The 23,544-nt window shown below is 47.9% G+C and overlaps 1 protein-coding gene across 1 annotated transcript in view; it reads right to left on the bottom strand.

Moving 5' to 3' along the window:
• The window catches only part of Ngef (neuronal guanine nucleotide exchange factor), a 97,747-nt gene that overhangs the window by 54,211 nt on the left and 19,992 nt on the right, over positions 1 to 23,544 (bottom strand). Inside the window, exons 2-3 of the mRNA XM_057763234.1 lie at positions 15,897 to 16,231; positions 11,720 to 11,834 (exon numbers count right to left, since the gene is read on the bottom strand). Of these exons, the coding sequence (XP_057619217.1) occupies positions 11,720 to 11,834; positions 15,897 to 16,158 (377 nt within the window). The 5' untranslated portion in view covers positions 16,159 to 16,231. The remainder of the gene's footprint in view (positions 1 to 11,719; positions 11,835 to 15,896; positions 16,232 to 23,544) is intronic.

Below are 23,544 nucleotides of genomic sequence, written 5' to 3'. Positions count from 1 at the left end.
TCCACAAGCTTCAGAGAAACAAGAAAGGGGCAACAGCTGACGGATTTATGTTGCTAGCTGCTCGGGGATGAAGCTATTATTAACCAAATGGCCATCGCCCATCCCCTGTGAAGCCCCAGCAGAAGGCCAGGCTCCAAGCTCCACGGGTGACTATGGCTGAGGTCAGAGGCCTGCTATACAGGAGGCCCTAAGAATCCGATTTGGAGAGAGGCTGATGGCCCTACCAGGTCCTTCTGGAAAGGTCTCTAAAGAATTTGCTTTGTGGATACTCCTGTCAGTGCCCCGGCAAATGCTTTTGAAAAGTCATTGGATCAATCACATGTTTGAATTTATCTGCGTCTATTTTCATGGTTTAAGAATCATCTTTGTTAATTATTGGAATGGAGGAAGGAATAATGCTTTTTTTAAATTTGAAGGTGGCAGAGTCCATTATGGGTGTCTTGATTCGGGTTCCAGGGAGAGCCAGGCATAAGAGAGTAAGGCAAGTTCCCAGAAGCCCGTGAGGGTGCTGAAGCAGGCATGGGGGTAAGGAAGAAGCCAAGCTTCTTGCATGCCATCTTGATGTCCTGGTCTCAGCTGCCCCGAGGAGAACACAGACTCCCTTTCAGAGTTCATCCCTGCCTGCTTTGAAGATGTCGGCAGCAAGCTATTTCCTCTCTAAGGGCTGTAAGGAACGGGGCCGGGAAGGTCACCTGCAGGGATCCCATTGACAGGGACCAGGGGAAAGCGGTCTCTGAGAATTCTGGTGCCAGAATTCTACCCAGCATCATCAGCATGTAAGGAATTACCTTCTATTTCTCATTTCTAGAAAATGCTACCCTTATATTGCTTCTTGGTTGCCGGGTAAAAATAGCCCGAAGACTTACATTTACTCTTTCCGTTAGCTTCTACGGAAGATGAAGCTGGTAGTTCTGGGCTGGTGGTTCAAGCTTGTGGGCAAGTGCTGGCTGGGTCTGCAGGCTCATCTTCCAAGTTCATGGCTCCTGCCACTGGCAGGAAGTCTCCGCCGCCTCAGCCTTCGTCACCACCAAGCAAGCCCTGCCCTGGACTCCATGGGAGCACACACATTGCCTTGCAGTGTTGGCCAGGGTTGATAGATTTCAGATCTTTCTATCAGAACAGTGACTAAGCTCCATCTACTCCTGGGTGTTAATACTGGGCTAGGAGGGACTTGGGGGCCAACCTGAGGTGGGGCTTCTGTATGATTCTTGAGTTTTGGCCAGAAAAGTAACAAAGGCAACAGAGTTAACACTCCCAGGAGCAGGTTGTCTCTTTACCCCGCTTGGAGGAGGTGTGAGCTTTGCTGCCAGGTCCCTCCTGGGGTCGTCTGCTACTTGATGGTCTGTCTTGAGCGAGTCCCATCTCATTTCCTTCTTATACACAATTAGCTCTCTCCAGGCAAGGCAAGGCAGGTTTTCTAGCACACACGTGACCTCGTAACCTGGCAAGGCTTCGATCCTGGCAGTCATTACACTGGGTCAAAATAGAGCCTGCTATTATTCTGCACCGCAGAGTCGAGGTCTTAATCTAGAGGTTCAACGATGGCATGACGGGCGGCGTCGGGATCCAGCACTGACGGCACCAATTACCCGAGTCAGAGAGAGATGAACGAAAGCAGGGGAGAGTTCCTGTTTCCTCCCAGGGCTCAGGGTGCGGGCTGAACTCTGGAACCGCCAGGATGCCAAGGACCACGTTTGGTGCTCCTTTTGGTCTCTACAGCACTTCCCCGACTCTCTAACGCATGATGGCAATCCCGAGACGTTGTTCAAGGGTGAAGGAAGGAATTCTCCCATAGGTTCTTGAGCAGGAAGAATGCGGCTCTTGGTGCACTGCTGCAGCCGGCGCGACAAAGAACTCTTGAGTGGCAGTGTTTCACGAGTTTCTCACCACAGGCCCAGGGCACAAGCTAGAAATGCAGCTCCTTGTCCACACTTCCACAAGAGGAGATGGCTTGTGGGAAAGAGCAAAGGATCAGGTCCCTATATGTAGCCCAGATGTCTGGCACAGCATGGAAAGAGAATCTCAGTTGTCCAAGATGTAGGCTATGAAGCCTTGAAGGATTCCAGGGCTCTGGCGGGGGCGGGGGGGGGGAGGTGAAGGGGGGTGGAGGGTCCAGAGGTGATGAGTTGTGGCTGAAGCCTCAGGATTGCTTGCCTGGTGATTAGGGCAGCTCTTTAAAAATATGAGTAGTAGCTCGTCAGGGTGGTGCACACCTTCAATCCCAGATAAAAGCACTCAGACATCTACTAGTTCAAGGCCAGCCTGTGTCTACATAGGGAGTTACAGATAAACCAAGGCTACACAGTCAGATCCTGTTTTAAGCTGTAAACAAAACCAACAGTAAGTAGTGCTGACAGGTGACTTAGGTGCTTGCTGAGCAAGCATGAGGACCTGAGTTCAAACCTCCAGACCTCTCCTAAAAGGGTTGGGTATGCCAACACATGCCTAGAATCCCAGTGCTGGGGAGACGGCGACAGGAGGATTTCTGGAGTCTAGCTGAGTCAGTCAGCTCCACTTCAGTGAGAGACGATAGAGAGAGATTAAGGAAGATGATACAGATATGAATAATTTGCATTGGTATGGATCTTGGTTTATTGATACAAATTTAAGGTCAATTTTGTTATATGTATATGTATTTCTAATCTTGATTAAGGTATTGTGTTTGTGTAGCTCGTTTAAAAATGTAATGTATAATTAAGAAATATAGGTAATCATCTGTAATAGTTAAGCTTGTAGTCAGATTTTTCTAGATGTATAGAGATATGTTTCAGTTAAATAGGTATTATTCAAATCTTTCAGAGACCTTCAGAATATGGCATTTAAAATGTTTAAAAATTTAGGACTTTTCATGACAATGAGACACATTTGCTCCTGGCAGCACCAAGCTACTTCAAGAGGAAGATGGGCATCAAAGAGACTCCTTATGGAGCTGGTTAGCCATTTGGGCAAGAAACTGCTCTTGCCTGGACTGCTTTACCAGACTTGAAGAACCCACAGAGAAATGACTGCTGAACTTGCCTAAAGGTGAGATGATCCTTCAGGGTTCCTGCTTCATGAAAGAATCTTCTAGACTTTATGCAGGACACAGAAGAAAATGACTGACAAACTGCCAATATAGGCAAAACTGTCTTTGAAATGTCCTGCTTTGTGAAAAAGTCTGCTGGATACTATGGGCCTGTAGGCTAAATATGGATACCCCAATGGTACAAAAGAACTTTGGATGACTGTCCAGGTAGTGAGATGTCTCTGTCAATTCTAGAATTTTGGAAGTTGCTTACAATATACTTCTTGTTTACTTAGGTAATATTATATCCTTCTAGAGTCTTTGATGGAGTTGAAAAATAGATATAGTTATAGTTTTCCTTAGTTATGATAAAAGATAAAATAGATATAAATATTGTAACAGTAATTCTTGCTTGATAACTGTTTTGTTATGTGTAATTTTACTATGTTAAAGTTAAAGCCTTCCTTTTTGTTTAAAAGGAAAAGGGGAAATGGTATAGGCGGTCCTTCTGTATTTGTGTTGCTTTCTTTAGTTAATCAATGAAGAAACTGCTTTGGCCCTTCTACTCTTCTGCCCTCACAAGACCACCTCCCGGCTCAAGATTTCTTTATTGAAGGGGAATCTTGTGTAGCCGAGGTCAGCTTCCTTCCAACACACTAAGAAGTCAGTCAAGGATGACCTTGAACTCTAGCCTACCCCTCTACCTCTGGAGTGCTAGGATTACAGGGTTGCTCCAGCAGGCCCAGTTTATGCAATATTTTTCTTGCTAGACAAATTCTCTACCACTGAGCTTCTAGCAGACCTGTACAGTTATTACTAAATGGCAAAGGAATAAGTAAGCCTACGGCCTGGGCCCTCCAGCCCTTTCCATTAGAGTCGTTGCTGTTCTCGGCCCCTGTCTGTTCACCTATCATGCCTGATTTAAGGTAGAGACGGTCAGAGAGCCTCGTTCACCCCCAGGGTCACATCTCAGAGATGTGTTTGACGTTCTGAAGAGGAAAAGCTTGTCTCTTCAACATCAGGGAGAGGGGGGAAGATTAGAAATTCTGTAAAGAAGACACAGCTGTCAAAGGCTTGTGAGCTGTAAGATGGAAGTCACAGACTGTCTAAAAATAGGAAGATGTTCAGAGGTGACACCCAGCCTCCCCGGAGACTGCACAGCCGAGGGCCTGGAATCTTCTGAAGCTCTGGTCCCTTCACTGAAGGCCACAGAATGGGGCAGTCCATCTGGACACCTGGCGTGGAGAAGACTGATTTGTGTGCCCCTTGCTGGGCACGGTGTCTTCACCTCAGCTGGCAGTAGAAGCATGGGCTATTAGACAGAGGCCAGGACGTCCTGTATGCTGGATAGTTTATGTCAGCTTGACACACGCTAAATTCATATGAAAGGCGGGAACCTCAATTTTTAAAAAAAAAATCCTTCATAAGATCTGGCTGTGAGCAAGCCTGTATGTAGGACATTTCCTTAGAGATTTATGGGCAAGGACCCAGCCCATTGTAGGTGGTGCCATCCCTAGACTGGTGGTCCTGGGTCCGATAAGAAAGCAGGCTGAGCAAGTCAGTGAGCAGTCTCCCACCATGGCTTCTGCATCAACTCCTGCCTCAGGTTTCTGTCCTGTTTGAGTTCCTGCCCTGACTTCTTGTTTAACAAGTGATGTGGACGTGCAAGCCGGATAGCCCTTTCCTCTCCGCAGGGCTTTTGGTCATGATGTTTTTTTTTTTTCACAGAAAAACACTAAGACATCCTGTTAAACAGAATGCTGCACCCCTATGGCAGCCACTTGGCCATTGCATGGGTGTATCTCTGAGAATCTAGGGGTGGAGGGCTCCAGGTCCCGGACTCTGTATGAGTGTGCATGTGTACAGGAATCATGTGCAAGACTCATGAGGTGGGAACAGAACCTGGCTGGCCTACCTTCAGGCTTATATAGTCAACTCCCTCTGGGCGGCCTTGGGTGGCCTTGGTGAACAGTAAGACTGTAAGAATTGATGGCTCTCTCAAGCTCCTGGAAACATCAGATATGGCCTCAAGGATCTGGGATCTGGGCCACTTCTCTGAAGATCATCCCTTTTCCTTTTTAAGTTGGTTTTGTTTTGTTTTTTATTTATTTATTTAATTAATTAATTAATTAATTTATTTATTTATTTTTGGTTTTTCGAGACAGGGTTTCTCTGTAGCTTTGGTGCCTGTCCTGGAACTAGCTATGAAGACCAGGCTGGCCTCGAACTCCCAGAGATCCGCCTGCCTCTGCCTCCTGAGTGCTGGGATTAAAGGCGTGCACCACCACCGCCAGGCTTTGTTTTGTTTTTTAAATAAGTTCCAGGATGTAGCATGCAGTTCAGTGCCGTGAGCTTGCACCAGGTTCTGAGTTCTAGCCCAGCATGACCAATAAACAAATAAACATTTTAAAAAAATCTTTCAAAAATAAACCTAATTTTTTTTTTTAAAAAAATCCTTTTTTATTATGGAAAATTTCAAACGCACTCAATAGACAGAAGAGTATGAGGAACTCCTCAAGCCTGTACCCCAGGCCCCAGCAGTTCTCAGCTCAGGGCCCCATGTTTTATCTCCACTCTCCGCCCTCTCCCTCCTCGGCCTGGATTATTTTGGAGCAAATCTTGGGCATCATCTTGCCACAGCCAAAATATTCCAGACTGTCTCTCCAAAAGATGCAAAGGTTTACACATGGCCGAAGAACAACTCTCGTGCCGTGAGACTGTCCGAGGAAATAAACAATCATTTCCCAGCGTCGTGAGACATTTGACCTGCGTCCAAAATTTCTCGTCTTTGAACGCTTGAAGCCCCACCCCCGACTCCCAACGTTCCCCCCCACCCCCACCCCTGGGTCCACAGTGTGTTGGCTGAAAAAGGGAATTTTGAAAGAGTTTCTACGTTGCAATTGGTTAATACTACTTCTCGCGTCTCTCGGGGCTTGCTTACACTTCTGTTGTATTTTATTTTAAGAAACTTTCTTACTGTAAGACTCGCTTGTAGCAACAACGAATGAACCAATGAACAGGCTGCCCCCCGAGGAACTGTTTGTGCCATTTGTGTGTTTCCATGGAAACACAGTTTCAAATATGGAACCTGGTCCCTGCCCAGCTTCAGCAATTCACACGATGGCACACTTGAGCCTTTGGTGTGGCGCCGGAGAGTTCACGGCCGTGGCCATGTTGGAGATGGGTCATCGGACGATAGTCACCGGTGCTTAATAACCTCTGCACCTAGTTAAGTTCCATAAGCAATAGGCCATTGCTGGGAGCCGGCAGGAAGGGTGGGACTCTTCGCTGGTTTAGCAGCTGGTCTGGGGGTCTCCAGTGATGCAGTTTTATGAGTTGTTGCCCATGCCGGGGACGGGATTTGCTGTGATGCTCTTGTGTTCTTGCAAGCAACCCCTACCCTTGCTCCTGTAGGAAACCCCAGTAAACTCATTGGATCACTACCCCGTACTTGGCAGAGTCATTTCTTTGGTACGCCTTTGCCTTCTGTACCTCAGGAGACTAGAAACACACTCTTCTGGGAAGGCCACACAGACTCTAATTCTGATGTGCTGTAATTAGCTCAGCAAACAGAAGCACCTCCCAGCGCCCCTCTGGAAAGCGCGGTGCTCTGCCATGTCGGTGCCTCCCACTTGCCACCTCGCTCAGCACCATTGTAACTCCCACTGCTCTATGGTGCATGGAGGAGTGCTGGGAAAACACGCTCAGGTAAGCTGCAGACAATTCTAGAACCTGGAGGATAGGTACTAACCATGACAACGTGATCCATGTCCCATATCAACACCACCCAAACTTCTCAGAAACTAGAGGCCTGTGGTTCTTGCAGCCATTCTGAAGACCCCAGCCCTCTAGTCTGCAGACTCTGGTTCCTCCTGTTCCTACCTCCATTTGTGACTTTTCACCTTGTACACAACTGCCATCAGTGTTCTTTTGTGTGAGATCCAGGGCCTAACTGATGAGACCGAGGGTTGCCTGACTCTCCTTGACTTTCTTTTTTCTTTCTTTAAAGATAATTTTTGTGTCTGTGTGAATATATATCATGTGTAGGTACCTGCAGATGCAGGAATAGGCCATCAGATACACCCTGGGGCTATAATTATAGGCAGTGGTAAGCCACCATTTGTAGCTGCTTGAAACCGAACCATGTCTTTACCACGGAGACATCTCTCTAGCCCCTCACTTTAGGTCTTGCAGATGCAGGTCCCACTGAGTGTGAATGGCCCATTGATCTTGCCCTCTCTTCCTTTAGCTATCATCAGAGAGGTAGATACCTGACCCAAACGTGGCCAACCCAATTCTTTCCCTTCACAGGTCTTTCTTCTCTAGGAAATGTGAAGGAAGTTCTCACTGGCTGTGGAGGGCACGGTGAAAGGTCATGTTGTCATGGCTGCTCTTTCGATTATGGGCAAACAGGGAGAAGAAACTAGGCAGAAACAGATCACACACACAAAAAAAAAAGCAGGGAGGAAGGGCCCCAGAGAAACTGATTGAGTGTTTCTGTCTTCTGCCACTGTTCTAGAGCCCGTGAAGACAGGCTTGTTTCTTAGATTCTTTGGAATTTCAGCAGTTTTCTATAATTAATCACTTGAGCAAGTGAATTGGTTTCTGATCTCAACAGAAGCAGCCTGCGCCAGGGAATGAAACATGGATGTCTACTGTGGCTACTTCCATTCAACTTTCCCATCAACGACTGCCTTGCTAGTGCTGTATGGCAGGAAAAACAAGAGCCCCGGAGGTTGAAAAGAAAGAAATGAGACTGTATTCACAGTGGGTATGAGTCTGTGGTCAGGGGTAATACGAACAGAGCAAGTAAGCAACTCTGTCAAGATCACAGAATACTAGATAAACTTACATTACATCTCCCATTTAACCAAGCTAATTGCATTTTATGTACTACCAATGTGTTCTGTTCACCGATAAATAAGGTAAAAACAGACATACAAAACACTAGCATATAAAATAAGATAAAAAGGCAAAGAAACAGGGACAAATTTAATTAAAATACATCTAGAACTAGGCAGGAGGAATGGCTCAGTGGATAAAGCACCTTCCACTCAAGCTTGAGAAGTTGAGTTCAAGTCCCCAGAATCCATGTAAGGCCAGACACACTAATGCACATCTGTAGTCTCAGTGTCTCCATGGAGATGGGAGACAGAGACAGGAGAATCCTTGCAAGCCATCACTGTAAGCCATTATCACTGTAAGCCATTATCACTGCAAGCCATCACTGCAAGCCATCTTCACTGCAAGTCATCATCACTGCAAGCCATCACTGTAAGCCAGTGAGCAGGCCAGCTAGCCCAGCTTACATAGTGGCGAACAAGAGACCCTGCCTCACACAAGGTAGAAGGCAAGGCCTGACACCCCAGCTTGTCATCTGATCTCCACAGGAACACCGTAGTGCACACATCTATAGTCACACACATGAACACGCATATGCCCAAGAATACCCATGCACATATGAACAACACGCACAAGGATTTAAAATATGCATCATCACTGGCTTAGTTTTAAAACATCTAAATAGAGGGGATATATTCATAACTAAATAAGTTGAGATGTATTCATGGGCTGAACAATTTAAGGAGTCAAGGATCCCCAAATTTATCTGTAAGGATCATGCAATTTCAACTGCAGAGCCGAACAGACATATTTTTGAGAGTAGAAATTGACATCCTGATTCTAAAATGTATATGGGAACACAAAACCTAAAATAGGCTTGTCTTTAAAAAGAATGATGTAGGAGGGCCCACACTACTAGATTTTCAGCATAAAGCTACAGAATTTAAGACAGTGCGATACGGGCATAAGGAGAATCGACGAGATCAATGAAAAGTCTAGCAACAAACCCACCTGTGTGTGCGCAGTATGGTGGCTTTTTAAAAAAAGGATCAACGAATTGGTCTTAGTGACGCATAACTTCCAAGCCCAGCTCTTAGGGGGCTGAAGCAGGAACTCCATGAGTTTTATGGTCAGACTAGACTATGCAGTGAAATCAAGGTCAGCATGGGTTATATCTGTCTCAGGAAGTGAAACACACATAAAAGAAAGAAAGAAAAAAGTATGGCAAGGCACGGACGCCATTCACTGACAGGAGCCAAAGGCGGTTTATGTAAACGGCACTAAAGCAGCTGCATGGCCATATGGACCGCAAGACAGAAATTCAGAGCTCAAGGTAGGACGGCCTGTGGAAGTCAGATATTTGTTAGACAGCAAATACAGCGATGAGCAATGAGACAACAACATTGATAAGCTACTGTCAACAGAATTAAAAATCTATGCTCACGGAAAGACAAGAAAATGGTGATACATGGGTATCAATGTGTGCAGTGCGCATCTCAGGACAAGAGCTTTGTTTTTTTGGATTTTTTTGAGCCAGGTCTCACTGTTAGCCCAGATTGCCTTGAAACTCACTATGTAGGTCAAGGTGGCTTTGAATCCACTGTGATGCTCCTCCTCTGCGTCCTGAGTACTGAGATTACAGACATGATCACCATGCCTGGTTTGGCCATGGATTCTTTTATTTAACATATAAGAATTACAAACATAAAAATAAGAATGGGCAAGTGACCTGAATGAGCACCACCCGAAAGCAAGTGAAGAGCCAATGAGACCTTCATGGTCATCAGGGCCATCATGTGTTAGAGCAGAACTGAGAAGCCACAATGAATTAGAGAGACAACCAGGACAGCGAGGGACAAAAACAGACCTGACATGAAAAGGTGCCTTTCCCAGTGTCATACAGCATAATTTTAGCCAATGAGATGTAAGCAGTGTCAGTGGGGTCAAGGAAACCTCTTAAAAGAAAGGCGGGGAGCTGGTAGGAACCGTCCACCCCTCCCATCTTCCCTCCTGAACAGTAGCTGTAATGGCTGGGAGCTCTGGCAGTCATTTTAACAGATGGCAGAGTAGATACCAGAAAGAGCCCAGATCCCTGAAGGCAGGAAGCAGCTTCAGTCATGATCTTCAGACTTCTTTTATACAGAAGCCAAGTAGACACCCACTGTGGTGAACTGGGTCGTGTGGTATTTGGTTATAAGGAGTGTGCTAAATAGTTTTATGTTAACTTGGCACAAACTGAAGTCATTTGAGAGGCAGGAACCTTAATTAAGAAAATGTCTCCAGTCGGGCGGTGGTGGCTCACGCCTTTAATCCCAGCACTTGGGAGGCAGAGGCAGGCGGATCTCTGTGAGTTCGAGACCAGCCTGGTCTACAGAGCTAGTTCCAGGACAGGCTCCAAAGCCACAGAGAAACCCTGTCTCGAAAAACCAAAAAAAAAAAAAAAAAGAAAATGTCTCCAGGGCTGGGGAGATGGCTAGGTGGTTAAGAGCACTGGCTACTCTTCTAGAGGACTCAGGTTCAATTCCCAGCACCCACCGGGCAGCCCACATCTGTCTGTAATTCCAGTTCCAGGGATTCTGAGACCCTCACACAGACGTACACGCAGACAAAATGCCAATGAACATAAAATAAAGTTTAAAAAATAAGAGAAAAATACCTCCATAAAATCTGTCTGCAGCTGAGCCTTTACAACACTTTATTAGGGATCAATGAGGAAGGGCCCAGCCCATGGTGAGTAATGCCATCCCTGGGTTGGTGGTTCTAAGTTCTATAAGAGCAGGCTGAGCAAGCCATGTGAGCAAGCCAGTAAGCAGAACCCCTCCATGACCTCTCCATCAGCTTCTGCCGCTGGGTTCCTGCCCTGTATGAGTTCCTATCCTGACTTCCTTTGATGGCAAACAGCAGTCTGGAAGTGTGAGACAAATAAACCCTTTCCTCCCTAAATTGATTTCGGTCATAATGTTTCATCACAGCGTAGTAACCCTAACTACGGCAAGAGCTAAATTCAATTCTAACTGGTACCATACGCAAATACCCTACAAATAAGAGCACAATGAATAAATCGAAGTCCTGTCACCCTACAGCACATGGTATGGCTGACTGGACCCCATATGTGTAGAAATGATTTAAAACACTGTTGTTTGTGATAAATGAGTAGACCGAAAGCAGAATGGATAGTAGAAGCTGTCTGATGGAGAGAAAGCATGCATAAGATGCATAAAATGCACAGGAAAAAACCAAACACCTCTAGGGTGGTGGAACCATAATATTCCTTTTCTAATCCCCAGTGTGCATAAAATCCCCAAATTTCTATTTTGTGACAGAATAGTTTTTTACAAAAGAAAATTTCGAGTTTAAAAAAAGAAGCACGCACAAGCAACCAAGTCACTGTAAGGGAAATTAAAGCAAGCAGTTTTGAGTGCAGTTCAGGTGGCAGAGTAGCCATCTGGCATGTAGGAACCCTGGGTTTCAACCCCAGTGCCACAAGAACCTGGTGTGCTAGTACATCCTGTCTGTAATCCCAGCGCTAGGGAGACAGTGGCAGGAAGATCACGAGTTCAAGTCTTGGTTCCGCAGCTATGCGCTGGGACCCAGAGAGGAAGGCAAGAACTGACTTGTGCAAATCGCTTATGCAGGAGTGCTCATGCATGCATGCGTGTGTGCACGAGCGTGTACATACACATGCCAAAATAATCTCTAGTTATCCAGTGGTTTTTCTTTTGGGGGGCAGCCTGGGCTACATGAGATCCTGTCTCAAATCAAAACAAAATAACAAAAATGACAAACAACTCCCTGTAGCTCTGAGAGGACTCGGTAGTGTGGGTGTCTGCCATGCCCTTCAGTCCCAGACCCTCCTAGGCTTGCATGGCTCACCTGGCTTCCTGGGCTCCTGTGACCCTCTGTATTGCTGTTCTCCAGGGAGACACTCCTCCCTGGGGCAGATTCAAGGCCAAGGGTTCATTTACAGATTTCCCACTTTCTGACGAATCTGTGGCGTTTAAAAAATGGAGCAAGTTAGAAAATATGCATCTCTCCCCTTTCAGGAAAATTTGTGAGTGACAGTAGTGACTGTCACCCCAAGAAGAAGGTAGAGTGAGGGTGGCCCTACTGTCACCCCAAGAGTGAGGGTAGCCTCTCTTCTCACTCTCCAAAGGGATATTTGCTATGCCTTGTGTGGTATTTGGTGATCCGGGATGTCATTGCCATGGACTTTTTAACTAAGATACCAGCAACTTCATATATGTGTACACACACACTTACACACGGGGGGGGGGGCACTGGAAACATAATAGCAAGCTCACATGTGAGCCTGGCTGGTATTTCGAGGACCACAAAGCTGCCATTGTGAGCTCACTTCTGGACAAACATTTGTAGCTTGTCAACGCCTTCACATCTAATCTCAACCTCTGAGTCCTAATCAGTGGGCAATCACAGCAGGTCTCGACTGCCCCATCAGCCCAGTGGGCAAGTGATGCTGCCGCTGTGGTAGGGTTCACAAGGGGCACATTCTCAGCAGATGACATGGGGGAAAGTCCCATGCCTTGGAGCTCCAATCTGCACGTGGTGAGCCCAGTGCCTGCCGTCTTCTTCTGTCCTCGGAGCACAGGTCAGAGACACCTGATGGCCGAGAGTGTGTTGTTTGCTCCTAGTGCCCCTGCCGTCCTGTGCAGTGTAGCAGAGCCCGGCTTCCCGCTGGGCTGTGGGTCGGGGAGTCTCAGGTGGTCCTGGAGAGTTAACTCCAGAGAGGAGTGAGGAGTCACTTTAGCCACCAGACTGTCTCTAATGAGACTGACTTATCTGTGGGCTGAACACCGGCAGCACTGTTGTAGGTGACCGGGAAGGGGGGTGACCCTGCTCTAGCCTCCATTTGAGTCCTCGGGTTTGGCTAAGAGACGCTATGGGCTCTCTTCACCCTCCTCTGGGACACAGCCCTCTGCCACCTTCAGGTGGATGAAATGTACCTAGGCTGACCTGTTACAAGTTTTGTCTCTAGCTGGTGGTGCTGTTGGGAGCTGCTGGACACAGGGGGAGGTGGGGCGTGGGAAAGAAGCCGGTCATTGGGCTATCTCCTGGAAGGCTTATCTCTTCTTAGACCCTCCTTCTCTCTCTGACTGGTTCTTCCTCACTTTCCCAACATACTGCCCACCATCTAGATACCCTGCTCGTCTCTGGCCAAAGCAAGACAGCCTAAGAAACCCCGACTGAACCCCTCTTGCAGCTGTGAGCCCCAGGACACTTTTCTTCCTTCCAGTTGATGTATCTTGAGTATTTTGTCAACAGTGGAAAGCTAATGAATGCCTTGCCTCCCACCACAGAAGGGCTCTGTGGCCCCAGATCTGGCAGCTACATGTATTTTTCTATACCCTACACACCTGCTCTGTCCAATAGGGCAGCCACTGTCCACAAGGGGCTCTTACATACTTGAGATACGGTTGATGTGGCTGGAGAAATGCATTTTCCATTTCCTTCGACTTAAATCCAAACATGAAAACAGAGCGGCAGTTTGATGATGGGAAAACTAAGAATATTTGGAACAATTTGGGTATGTAAATTTACTTTTTTGACTGTACATTTTATGAGATCTAAATCCAGATCAAGTATTTATTTCCCGTGAGGATTTGGCGCGTGAACACAAAGGGCTGTGCTATAAGATGCTCAACAGGATTCAAAGACAGTGCACACAAAGGACCTGGCTCACTGATAAGTCTTTTTTATAAGGACCCATCTCATTATGTAGCCAGGCTAGTCTCAAACTCCCAGTCCTCCTGTCTATTACTAGGATTATAGATGTGTGGGATTACACACAGATACACATATATTTATATACACACATATGTATATTTTATACATACATGTACATTTACATACACGTGTGTACATCCATATACATATGTGCATTTGTATATACACATGTATATTTATATACACGTGTGCATTTATATACACATATGTACATTTATAATGTACATGTACATTTATATACACATGCATATATACACACATGCACATTTATATATACACACATATATTTATATACATATATGTACATTTATATGCACATATGTACATTTATATACATATATACATAGTGCCTGGGTCACTGATACTTTTTATACTAATTGTTATTACCTATAGGACATAGGATAATATTTTGGAAATGATTGTTTTTGTTTTTAATTTTTCTGTGTAGCCCTGGCTGTCCTGGAACTCGCTCTGTAGACCATGTTGGCCTCAAACTCAGAGATCTGCCTGCTTCTGCCTCCCGAGTGCTGGAACTAAAGGTGTGTGCCACCATCACCCATCATATTATTGTATTTAATAAGACATATTACTACAATAAACCTTATTCATTTCTTTGTTATTAAAAACCTTTTAGTTTTACTTATATAATGTGTATGAGTGTTTGGCTGCATGTAGGTACATACACCACATGAATGCCTGTGCCCACAAAGGTCACAAAAGGTCATCAAGTTCCCTGGATCTGGAGTTATGGATGGTTGTGAGCCACCACAAGGGTGTAGGGAACTGAACCCTGGGTCCTCTGTAAGAGCAGCAAGTGCTCTTAACCACTGAGCCATTTCTCCAGCCCCTCTTTGTAATTTTTAATATGGCCACTGAAAGGTTTAAAATGACATTGAGTACCAACTTCTGCAATGGTGGTATTTTAGGTATTGCATCCCTGTATCCATTCTGTCTGGACCCAGGACTCTCAGTGTCCGTGATAGATTGCAGACACAAATATTCCCACCCTCAAGCGGTAGAGTCAGGGTCTCCCCCACCCCCTTTTTTTCCCCCTGGACTGGCCATGTGCGCTGTGCTGACCACATGAAGCTGAGTCTAGCCCCCCCAAGGTTTGAAGGCTTCTGCCCTGTCTCTCCAGGATCCTCTGACAGTGTCTAGACTGTGGGAAAACAAGATGCATGTGGGGTGCAAGGGAGTCTTCTAACTGAGATCCCTAGACTGAAACGAGTAGAGGGTTGGACAAGGCTGTCCCCACCTCTCAGTCCCATAAGCCACCAGCAGGTACACTGGTGAGGGGAGGTCCCCAGCCGTCCCCACAATCAAGAGAAACGACAGTATGTCTCTCTGTATTGGGGGTAGTTTGACTTTACGCCCCTAAATAACCGGCACAGCAGTGATTCTTAACCTGTGGGTTGTGTCCCCTTTGAGGGGTTGAACACAGGAGTTAAGACCATCAGAAACCAGATATTTGCATTGTGATTCATATCAGTAGCAAAATCACAATTTTGAAGTAGCCACAAAAAACAATTTTATCGTTGGGGTCACCACAACATGAGAAACCATATTAAATGGCCGCAGATTAGAAAGTTTGAGGGCCGCTACAATATGGGGTTTCACAGCTGTTTTTGAATAGCCAGCAAAGCCCCTGGACCTCCAACATACTAGGGGTGACACGCTTGCTTTCTGAAGATAGCTGCCATGCCCAGGCTTTGGGAAGCCATCCCACACTCTGCAGCCCCAACACAGTCCCTTCAGAGTCCTGGGGACAGCCTCACGGAAAGGTGTCCACCGCTGTGGCAGGCCCTACTGACAGAAGTTTCTGAACTTTATTCTGCTCAACAAGTATATATTTTGAGCAGATGAAATGTACCAGAACCAATGCAAGAGACTCAGGGGTCTCACCCCAAAGACCCCCTCCCAAGGTTTTAATCTCACGTGTAACAAACAGAAACCCCAACACTGGCAGGAACAGCACAATGCAGGTTAGACTGACACCAGTAAGGAAATTTGTGTTCCCAAATGACCCAGGATGCCGACACTGCCATCTCCCTACAAGAAGACATACATATATGACTTCATTGTGTCCCTTCAGGAGAAGCCTGCCATGTCGTATGACCTAAGGTGACCCTTTCTCAGAAGAGGACATGATGTCCTACCTTGGGAAAGTGAATTCTTCGTGGGAAAATGACCTCAAGTGTTCCACCTCACTGGACCCAACCCTGACTTTTTCCAGTGCCTTTGGGTCTCCGTTCATTTCATGAGACTCTGAACATTAGTAGCTCACGTGACAGGTGTGCCCGGTACTGACCTGCTTGGTGGCTGGCGCTCTGCTCAGACTTGCCTCTGGACTTGCGCTTGTGTCTCATGGCACGATTGAAGATGGAGTTCCTCTGGATTGGGATGAGGCAGCGGGGTTCTTCATCTTCAGCCTGCTCACCAGCCTCGGGTGCCTCCCTGGACTCTGGAAGTAACTCAGGCCTCATCTCAGCAGGACCGTGATTGCTTTTCCACAAACGGCTCACTGATTTCCTCTGAGGTTGTTCCCAGTCTGCAGAGTCTTTGGTCTCCATGGCAACAGGACTAATGGTTTCTCAGCAGGGCTGCTGGGGTCAGTCACCTCCCTGACTTCATCAGTCTTCAGGGCTTTAGGACAGACAGAGAAGAATTGTCAGGGTTGTTGGGCTAAGTGCTCCATTCAGAGCATGGAATCCTTTTCCATTCAGGTTTGATGAGATTTGGGATAGTCCACACACCCCACCAATAGCATCTTTGCCAACACGAGTTGCAGCGCAAACCGCTCATTTGGAGGCAGTCGTGCATCGTCGTGTAATTGAAGCTTATTTGTCCTATTCATAGGCAGCACTTTAAGGGAAATGCTTAAAGTGGTTTGTATAACTAACTCGCAAGTAAATATTTCCTGCGTAACTCCAGGCAAAGAGCACCAAATTGCGAGAGAAGCTTAGGAGAGTGGGGGGGGGGGGGGAGGGCAGGCTGTAGGGCAAGGGGAAAGGGTGTTGGCATCGGCATGTCTCACAGGGGTCCGTTTACATCCAAGCAAACTTGAACTCCAAGTCAAAGCTCTTCCATCATCTAGAGGCCAAGTCCAGCTGAGTTAGTGGGCTCTTTATACACGAAGCTTTGTCCCAAGGCCTGGAGTCACACAGGGTCATCTCCCTCCAGGACAACTCTGACATGGACCTCCTAGGATGGGGCTCTGAGGTAGTGAGGAACCTGAGAGGTCTTTTGAGAATGGGTGCCACACTGGCGGGACAGTGTTCTGGGTGGTGAAGCCATGGAGTCTTTGTGGTTGCAAAAGTCACGCATAGATGCTGTGTATATAGGAGCTGTTTTCTGGGTCATAGGTCAGAGCTGTCATTGCTCTCTCTATGGGTCAGAGACTCGGGCACACTTAAGCAGTTTTATACCTTCTCTAAAACAGAGACAGTGGGAACTGTGCACAGGGCCCCCACACCTCTCCAGTCCAGCTGTACACCTTATTCTTAGGGTAGCAGCTCAGCTAAGGGTTCCCTGGAGATGGGGAGTGGCTTTGAGCAAGGCAGGGTTTGAGGTCTGGCACCCACATGCCAGAATCACCCCCGTGGCACATGCAGAGGGACAGCAGCTTTTTCCCTACCTGTCTGCAGGTCTGCTTGCATCCCACAAGCAGGCTTGCATATACATAGCAAGCTGCATGAAGGGTTTAGGAGGCAGGGACTCACTGAGAAAGGGCCTACCTCAGAGCAACATGGCCAGGCATTGGAGTGCTACCTGAGTTCGTGGGATCTGGAGGCTGCCACTTTCCACCCTGCTCACCATTTCTTTTACTTTGTGTTTGTTTGGTTCTCAAGACAGGGTCTCACATTATGTAAGTAGCTGTGGCTGTCCTGGAACTTGTTATGTAGACCAGGCTGGCCTCGAACTCACAGAGATCTGCGGGCCTCTTGCCTCCCAAGTGCTGGGATTAGAGGTATGCACCACTATACTTGGCTTAAAACAACAACAACAACAAAAAATATTGTTTTGTGATGATTTTTTGAGATAGGGTTACATAGCTCTGGCTGCCCTGGAACGCATAATTTCTTGATCCATGAAAATGTTCTGTGATCTGTGAGGTCCCTGTCCAGCAAACTGTAATGATGCTACCTCGGGTGTCCAAAGAACACCTGCAGTGGCCAAAAGACCATATTGTGGTCGGATTGCTAATGTCCCATCCCTTCTAAGAGCTCCCAGGAGGAATGACATTTATAAACGTGCTGAGGAGCCTCAGCCCCGGCAGCACCATGGGAGGATTCTCGTAACCACGAGTTCAGCCTGAGTCAACAGGGGCGGTGACTGTAGTTAAGCTAAAGTATCCCTGAGCCAAGGACAAGAACTAAAGAGGTGTCTGTCCCAGCCAGACGAGCAGGGGACCCTTCCCTGGCTCTGTAGAAGAGAATAACTGCTCAGGCCACAGGGACCGGGAAAGAGGAATCCGTGAATCAGGAACAGCTAGGTCTCTCTGTCATCTGCGGGCAGAAAAGGAGGCTGGAATGAAAGCCATGACTAAATATAAGGCAGAAGCTTGGCAGTTCAGAGCTCTCACCAGTTCAGAGCTGCATGGGGACAAAGACCCTACTCACTGAAGGAAGGAGAGGGTTTGAGATTTGAGGGTTCAGGGATCCCCACCTAGCCTGACATCTCTCTTCTTCTGCCTGCTCTCCTTCTCACTGTGGTCATTTAAAAAGCGCTGCGAAGAGAAGTCACGCCATGCAGCAGGGCTCACATGGGAGGTTTATCGGAAGAGGAGAGAGAAGGCGCAGAGAGGAGGGCAGAGACTGGTTTCTGGGGACAAGAGTGGCAGATGAGAAAGAGAGAGAGGGAGAGAGAGAGAGGAGATAGAGAGATAGAGAGAGAGAGAGGAGAGAGAAAGGAGACAGAGAGAGAGACAGAAGAGAGAGAGAGAGAGAGAGGAGAGAGAGAGAGAGAGAGAGAGAGAGAGAGAGAGAGAGAGAGAGAGAGAGAGAGAGGAGGGAACGTAGTGAATGTGCACAGGAGGTGCATGCTCTCAGTGTCTGCAGCTGAGGACGAATCCTGGCAGACACTACAGACGTCTAAACACCAACACTCACCTCACACCAACTCTTCCACAGAGACTATGTGCTTAGCTCAGTGCTAGATCTAAGACAGGAAGGCGGGGTCCCCGGGGAGGGGAGAGGTGTGGTATATGGCCCCCCGCTGTGTGGAAGCCGACTTGAAGCTTGCAGACCCTTGAAGAGAATGATCCAACAGGTATCAGGATCCTAAGTCTAGGGACACAATGACCACGCTGAGATGTGGCAGGGTGTGACCGGCGTCATACAGGTGTGGCAAGCGAATAGATACCTGGGCCTGGGAGAGGAAGGAATGTGAGGAATCCGGTGTAGTGACTCACGGTGAAAGAGTGGTTTGAGTTCTGATGGTGGTGGTCAGGCTAACGTGGGAGGCCCCTCAGAGACGTGGGTGGGGCCAGTTTTGGGTTAGAGCATGCTGGTTTCAGGGTGTCAAGTTGAGGAGAGTCCACAGCAGGAACACCTGATAGGAGCTGACTCTGCCTGGCTGCCATCTTTCTGTTCTGACCCAGCCTGAGGCCTTAGCACGGGCCTTTTGGTTTCCAAGGTCATTATATTTACCATTGGGTCAGCTTTCATTTTGTTGTTGGAACAAAATTCAGGAGTTTAAGAACTTTACAAAAGCTGGGTGTGGTGGTGCACGTCTTTAACCCCTGCACCAGAGAGGCAGGTAGATCTTGGTAAATTCAAGGCAAGAGTGGGTTATATGGTGAGACCCAGTCTAAAAAAAGAAAAGAACTTGCTGGAAGGTGGTGGCACACGCCTTTAATCCCAGCACTGGGGAGGCAGAGGTAGGTGGATCTCTGTTTGAGGACAGCCTGGTTACAAAGCAAGTTTCAGGACAAACAGGGCTGTTACACACAGAAACCCTGTCTTAAAAAACAAAAATAAAAGGAAAAACAATAAAAGATCTTGTAAAAAATTTGGGGAGGAAACTGTTCACCCAATGGCAGCTGGAAAGGAAAAGACCGTAAGGGGCAGTGACCCCAACATTCCCTTTAAATGCATGTCCTCTAAGGCTTCTTCCACTCCAGGCCACATTTCACAATGGTTCTGCCACCTCCAGGTATTGCTGCAGACTGGGGACCTGGGCCACTCAGCCACCATGTTATAGTCACATCGCTGTCATGGCTGATGTTAGCTGTCGGTCTGACAGGCTCTAGAATCACAGAAGAGACAAAACTCTGGGCACATCTGTGAGGGATTATCCGGATTAGATCGGTAAGGTAGTTAGACCCACCCTAAATACGGGCAGTCCCGCCCCATGGTTGTTGCGGACCGAGCACCAGCGTCTACTGCTCTCTGCTTCCTGTCGGCGGACGCGCTGTGACCAACCGGCTCTTTCACCCTCACATCAGCTGCCGTGACTTCCCTTCCCCTTAACCTGCTCCTTTCCAGGTCTTTTGTCACAGATAGGGAAGTGGCTTATTTGTCATTTTAAGCTTGCATTTTTACAAATTGAAACCAGATTTACATAGAGTAAACTAGGCTGTTCTTAGACCATATTTTATGAGTTGACCAATGTGTACAGTTCATGGGATGCCCCAACAAAACACAGTTCCTTTGTCCCTTACACCCCATCACTGCCCATGGTGACCAAGGCGAGTGAGGGTTCCCTCCTGGTCGTCTGCTCCTGATGACCATGGGGGTAGAGCTGGGTGTCGGGGATGTCTTTATCCTGTTGATCTGTATTTTCAAGTCTGTCCACCATTGTCTGGCCAGTGCTGGTCATCAGTAGTCACTGCAGGCTGCTATGGACATGTGGAAGCCAAGGTATCTGAGCGAGGACCCAAGACCTGGCTTCCAGTCTCCACCTCTGCTGCCTTAACATTGGGCAAGTCAGGCTTCAGTTTCTCGTCTAGGACACAGTGTCTGTGGGCATGGGGGGAGTGGGTGGGTGTGGGTGGAGGTGGGGTATGGGTGCTACCCTCTGGGAAGCTGGAAAGGCCACAGTGGGTGCTTGTGGAAAGACAAGAATGGGGAGGGGAAGGGGGTAGATTATAAACCATCCCAACCAGTTTCTCTAAGAGAACAGGGGCTGTGAGCCTTGAGAAAATATATTCCTAGCTCCTACTATCTTTTGGGGGGCACAGAAACCTTTGTTACGCCCCACAAATACCTTTTGAGGTCTATAGTCATTAACCTCACCATGTAGCCAGGAAGCTGCAACCCCAGAGCGTGAGTGATGTGCCCAAGGCCACACCATTGGTAAGTGGTGTGGCCAGGATCACACCCCATGTGTCTGACTCATGGTTGAGGAGAATGTGGTTCATACACAGCCTGGGGGAGTCAGAGGCAGGAGTGGCCATCTCCTTGTGCCTTGGTGCTTGGGGACAAGAGCCAAAAGTGACTGTTAAGGCTCCCAGAGCTGGGCCATGGGCCAGGGGCCTCCTACATGAGTCAGCGGCCTGGGAGATTGGGACACTTGGGAGATCGGGATACTTGGAGGGAAGGCTATAGGAGGGGCAGGGAGCTGGCTGCAGGCCCAGCTGTGGCATGTGAAGCCAGTTCCTGGGATGAGGAGGCCCAGTGAATAGGAGAGGTTCCTGACCCAGATCCCGTCAGACTGCCATGTGCGTAAATCACCTGGGATCTTGCTGAAAGCCAGATTCTGTCGTAAGAGGTCCTGGTGGGGTCAATCTGCGTCTGTGACAGGTTTTCTGGGCCTGTCCATCATGCCAGTCTCAAGCAAGGTCCCAGAGGACAGAAGGCCAGCATTTGCAGCAGATAAGATGAAACAGAGAAGCCAAATGAGGGCGCTGCCTAGGCTATTGCCCTTACACTCACTGGATCTGGGGAACATCGCAGGTCAGAGGCAAATGGAGGTCCTGAGACCAGGAGAGCTGGGGCAGGGAGGAGGAGGAGGCAGGAGACACAGCCAGGCTGGAAGTATGTGCTGGTCTTGGTGTTGCTTTTCACCTCTTCAACTGGGACTAACGAGGTGGGGACAAGTCCTCCCTAGAACTGAGGGCCTTCAGCAGAACCACACAGGAGGCTGCTTTGGTGTAAGATAGGCTGCTCTGGCTGTTAGGCCAAAAAGATGAGGCTTGTCTTCCAAGGCTCACAGAGTCCACCGGAAGGATCAAGTGGCTACAAGGGAAAGTCAACAGTAAAGAGCAGGTCACGGGAGACTACAGCTCAGAGGAAGATTCCCCCAGGTCGGGGACCCCCTCCTGATGTTAGTCGTTCTAACTGTCCTCATAAACCATGCAAGAAAGACCTGGTGTGTGTGTGTGTGTAGGGGTGCCTGTTCAGTGAGCAGCTATGAGTCCTTACTAATCTCCTCAGAGAGGGGACCCAGGACAGTATGTTGCCGTGTGGCCTTCAAGAATGAGAGAGACTGTGGCAAGAGAAAGAGAAATGTCATTTTTGTTATTTGCCCCTCAGGTAAAAGGCAGGCTTTCCTGGGCTATCAGCAACAAAGGCTTTGTGGGTGGGGAACCAAAGGTGTGTAGAACTTGACAGGAAGCTTTTCGGCAGCAGAGGAAAAAACAAGAGACATTTTCCATAAGGCTGAAAGTCCCTTCCAGGAAAGACAAGGAGATAAAACACCCGAAGGGGAATATTCTGGGAAGGTTAAAAGCTGAGGTTTAGAAATTGGGGTACTAGCAGTGGGGAAGGGAACAAAAATTAGGGGTAGGGGCTGGGAGTCAGAGCAAGACCTGGAAGCCAATCAGCTCTGCCTGTGGAGAAAGCCTATCCATATGGTTCAGTGTGGACTCTGAGGTAGAAGGTCTTTCAGAACCAAGTCCAGGCCCAAGGTAGAAGGTGCTCCCTGAGGCTTGAAGGGAGCTGAGATTCTCCGGTATGTGAGGTGGGGTTGCTGGCTTGGGAAGGAGACACCTGAGGAAGGAAGCCAGGGAGGCAACCAAGAACCAACACCTGAGAAACTTTGTTGCCTTGTTGACTCCAGAAGGAGGGGAGTGAAGGGGCACTGGCTGTCCTGAGGATGTCCAGCAGGGTGAGGAGAGGGAGAGGGAGAGAGAGAGAAGGAAGGAAGGAAGGAAAGGAGGGAAAAGAGGAGGACACATTTGGCAGAAGTTGCTCTGTAAGCACTCTATCCCCCAACCACACTGCAGCCCAAATCCTAGGAACCCAAACAATGTCTCTTTCTGGTGAGAAGACTAAAACACACTGAGGTTTAAGAACAAGCCACATCCTGACCCTAGACTCTGGCAGCACCCATTTCTACTGCCTGCCTGCTGTCCATCTACAGAACAGGGAGTGGAGGAGCAGCAGAGGGGGCAGTGCCATGGATGAGAAGTGATGTGCACACAGCATTTCTTTTGCGATGAGTTGGGACAGAAAGCTTAGATGGATTTCTATCTGAAGGAAGGAACTGAGACGTGGGTGTGACGTGGGACAGCGGAAACAAGCCAGAGAGCCCTGCTAGCAGAAGAGTAGGGCCGTGAGTAAGGCTGGGACTGCAGAGGTCCGAAGCCCAGAGCCAGTGGGAGAAGGAGGAAGAAGGGATCTGATTTAGGAAGCCTCCAGGCTTGGCAGGCAGGAGGCACAGCAGACCAGCTGCAGATTCTACAACATTCTGAAAAGCAAACTTGAAATGTTACGTTCACAGAAAGGGTGCAGATGCTGAACTTTAGAAAAAAAGCTCCTCAGAGAACTGAAGGGCACTGAGCTTGAGATTAGAAAGTTCTGGATTTGGGATTTGGAGGGTTGAGTATTTGCGTATGGTAGTGGCAAGTGGAAAGGGCCAAAGGATAAAGCAGGCCAGGAGGAATCGGGAAATGAAATTAGAAAAGGAGTCTATTAGAAGGATCAGGAACGCCCCCAGGATCTGCCAATCACACTCTGTTGGCTGGAGGGTTGTGGGCTCGCCAGGCATCATATTTTGTACATTTTCCCAAGTAA

Source organism: Chionomys nivalis, chromosome 2 (genome assembly GCF_950005125.1).
Source record: "Chionomys nivalis chromosome 2, mChiNiv1.1, whole genome shotgun sequence".
NCBI lineage: Eukaryota > Metazoa > Chordata > Mammalia > Rodentia > Cricetidae > Chionomys > Chionomys nivalis.
Note: the sequence above shows the minus strand (reverse complement) of the source record. Positions and strands in the feature narration are given on the sequence as shown.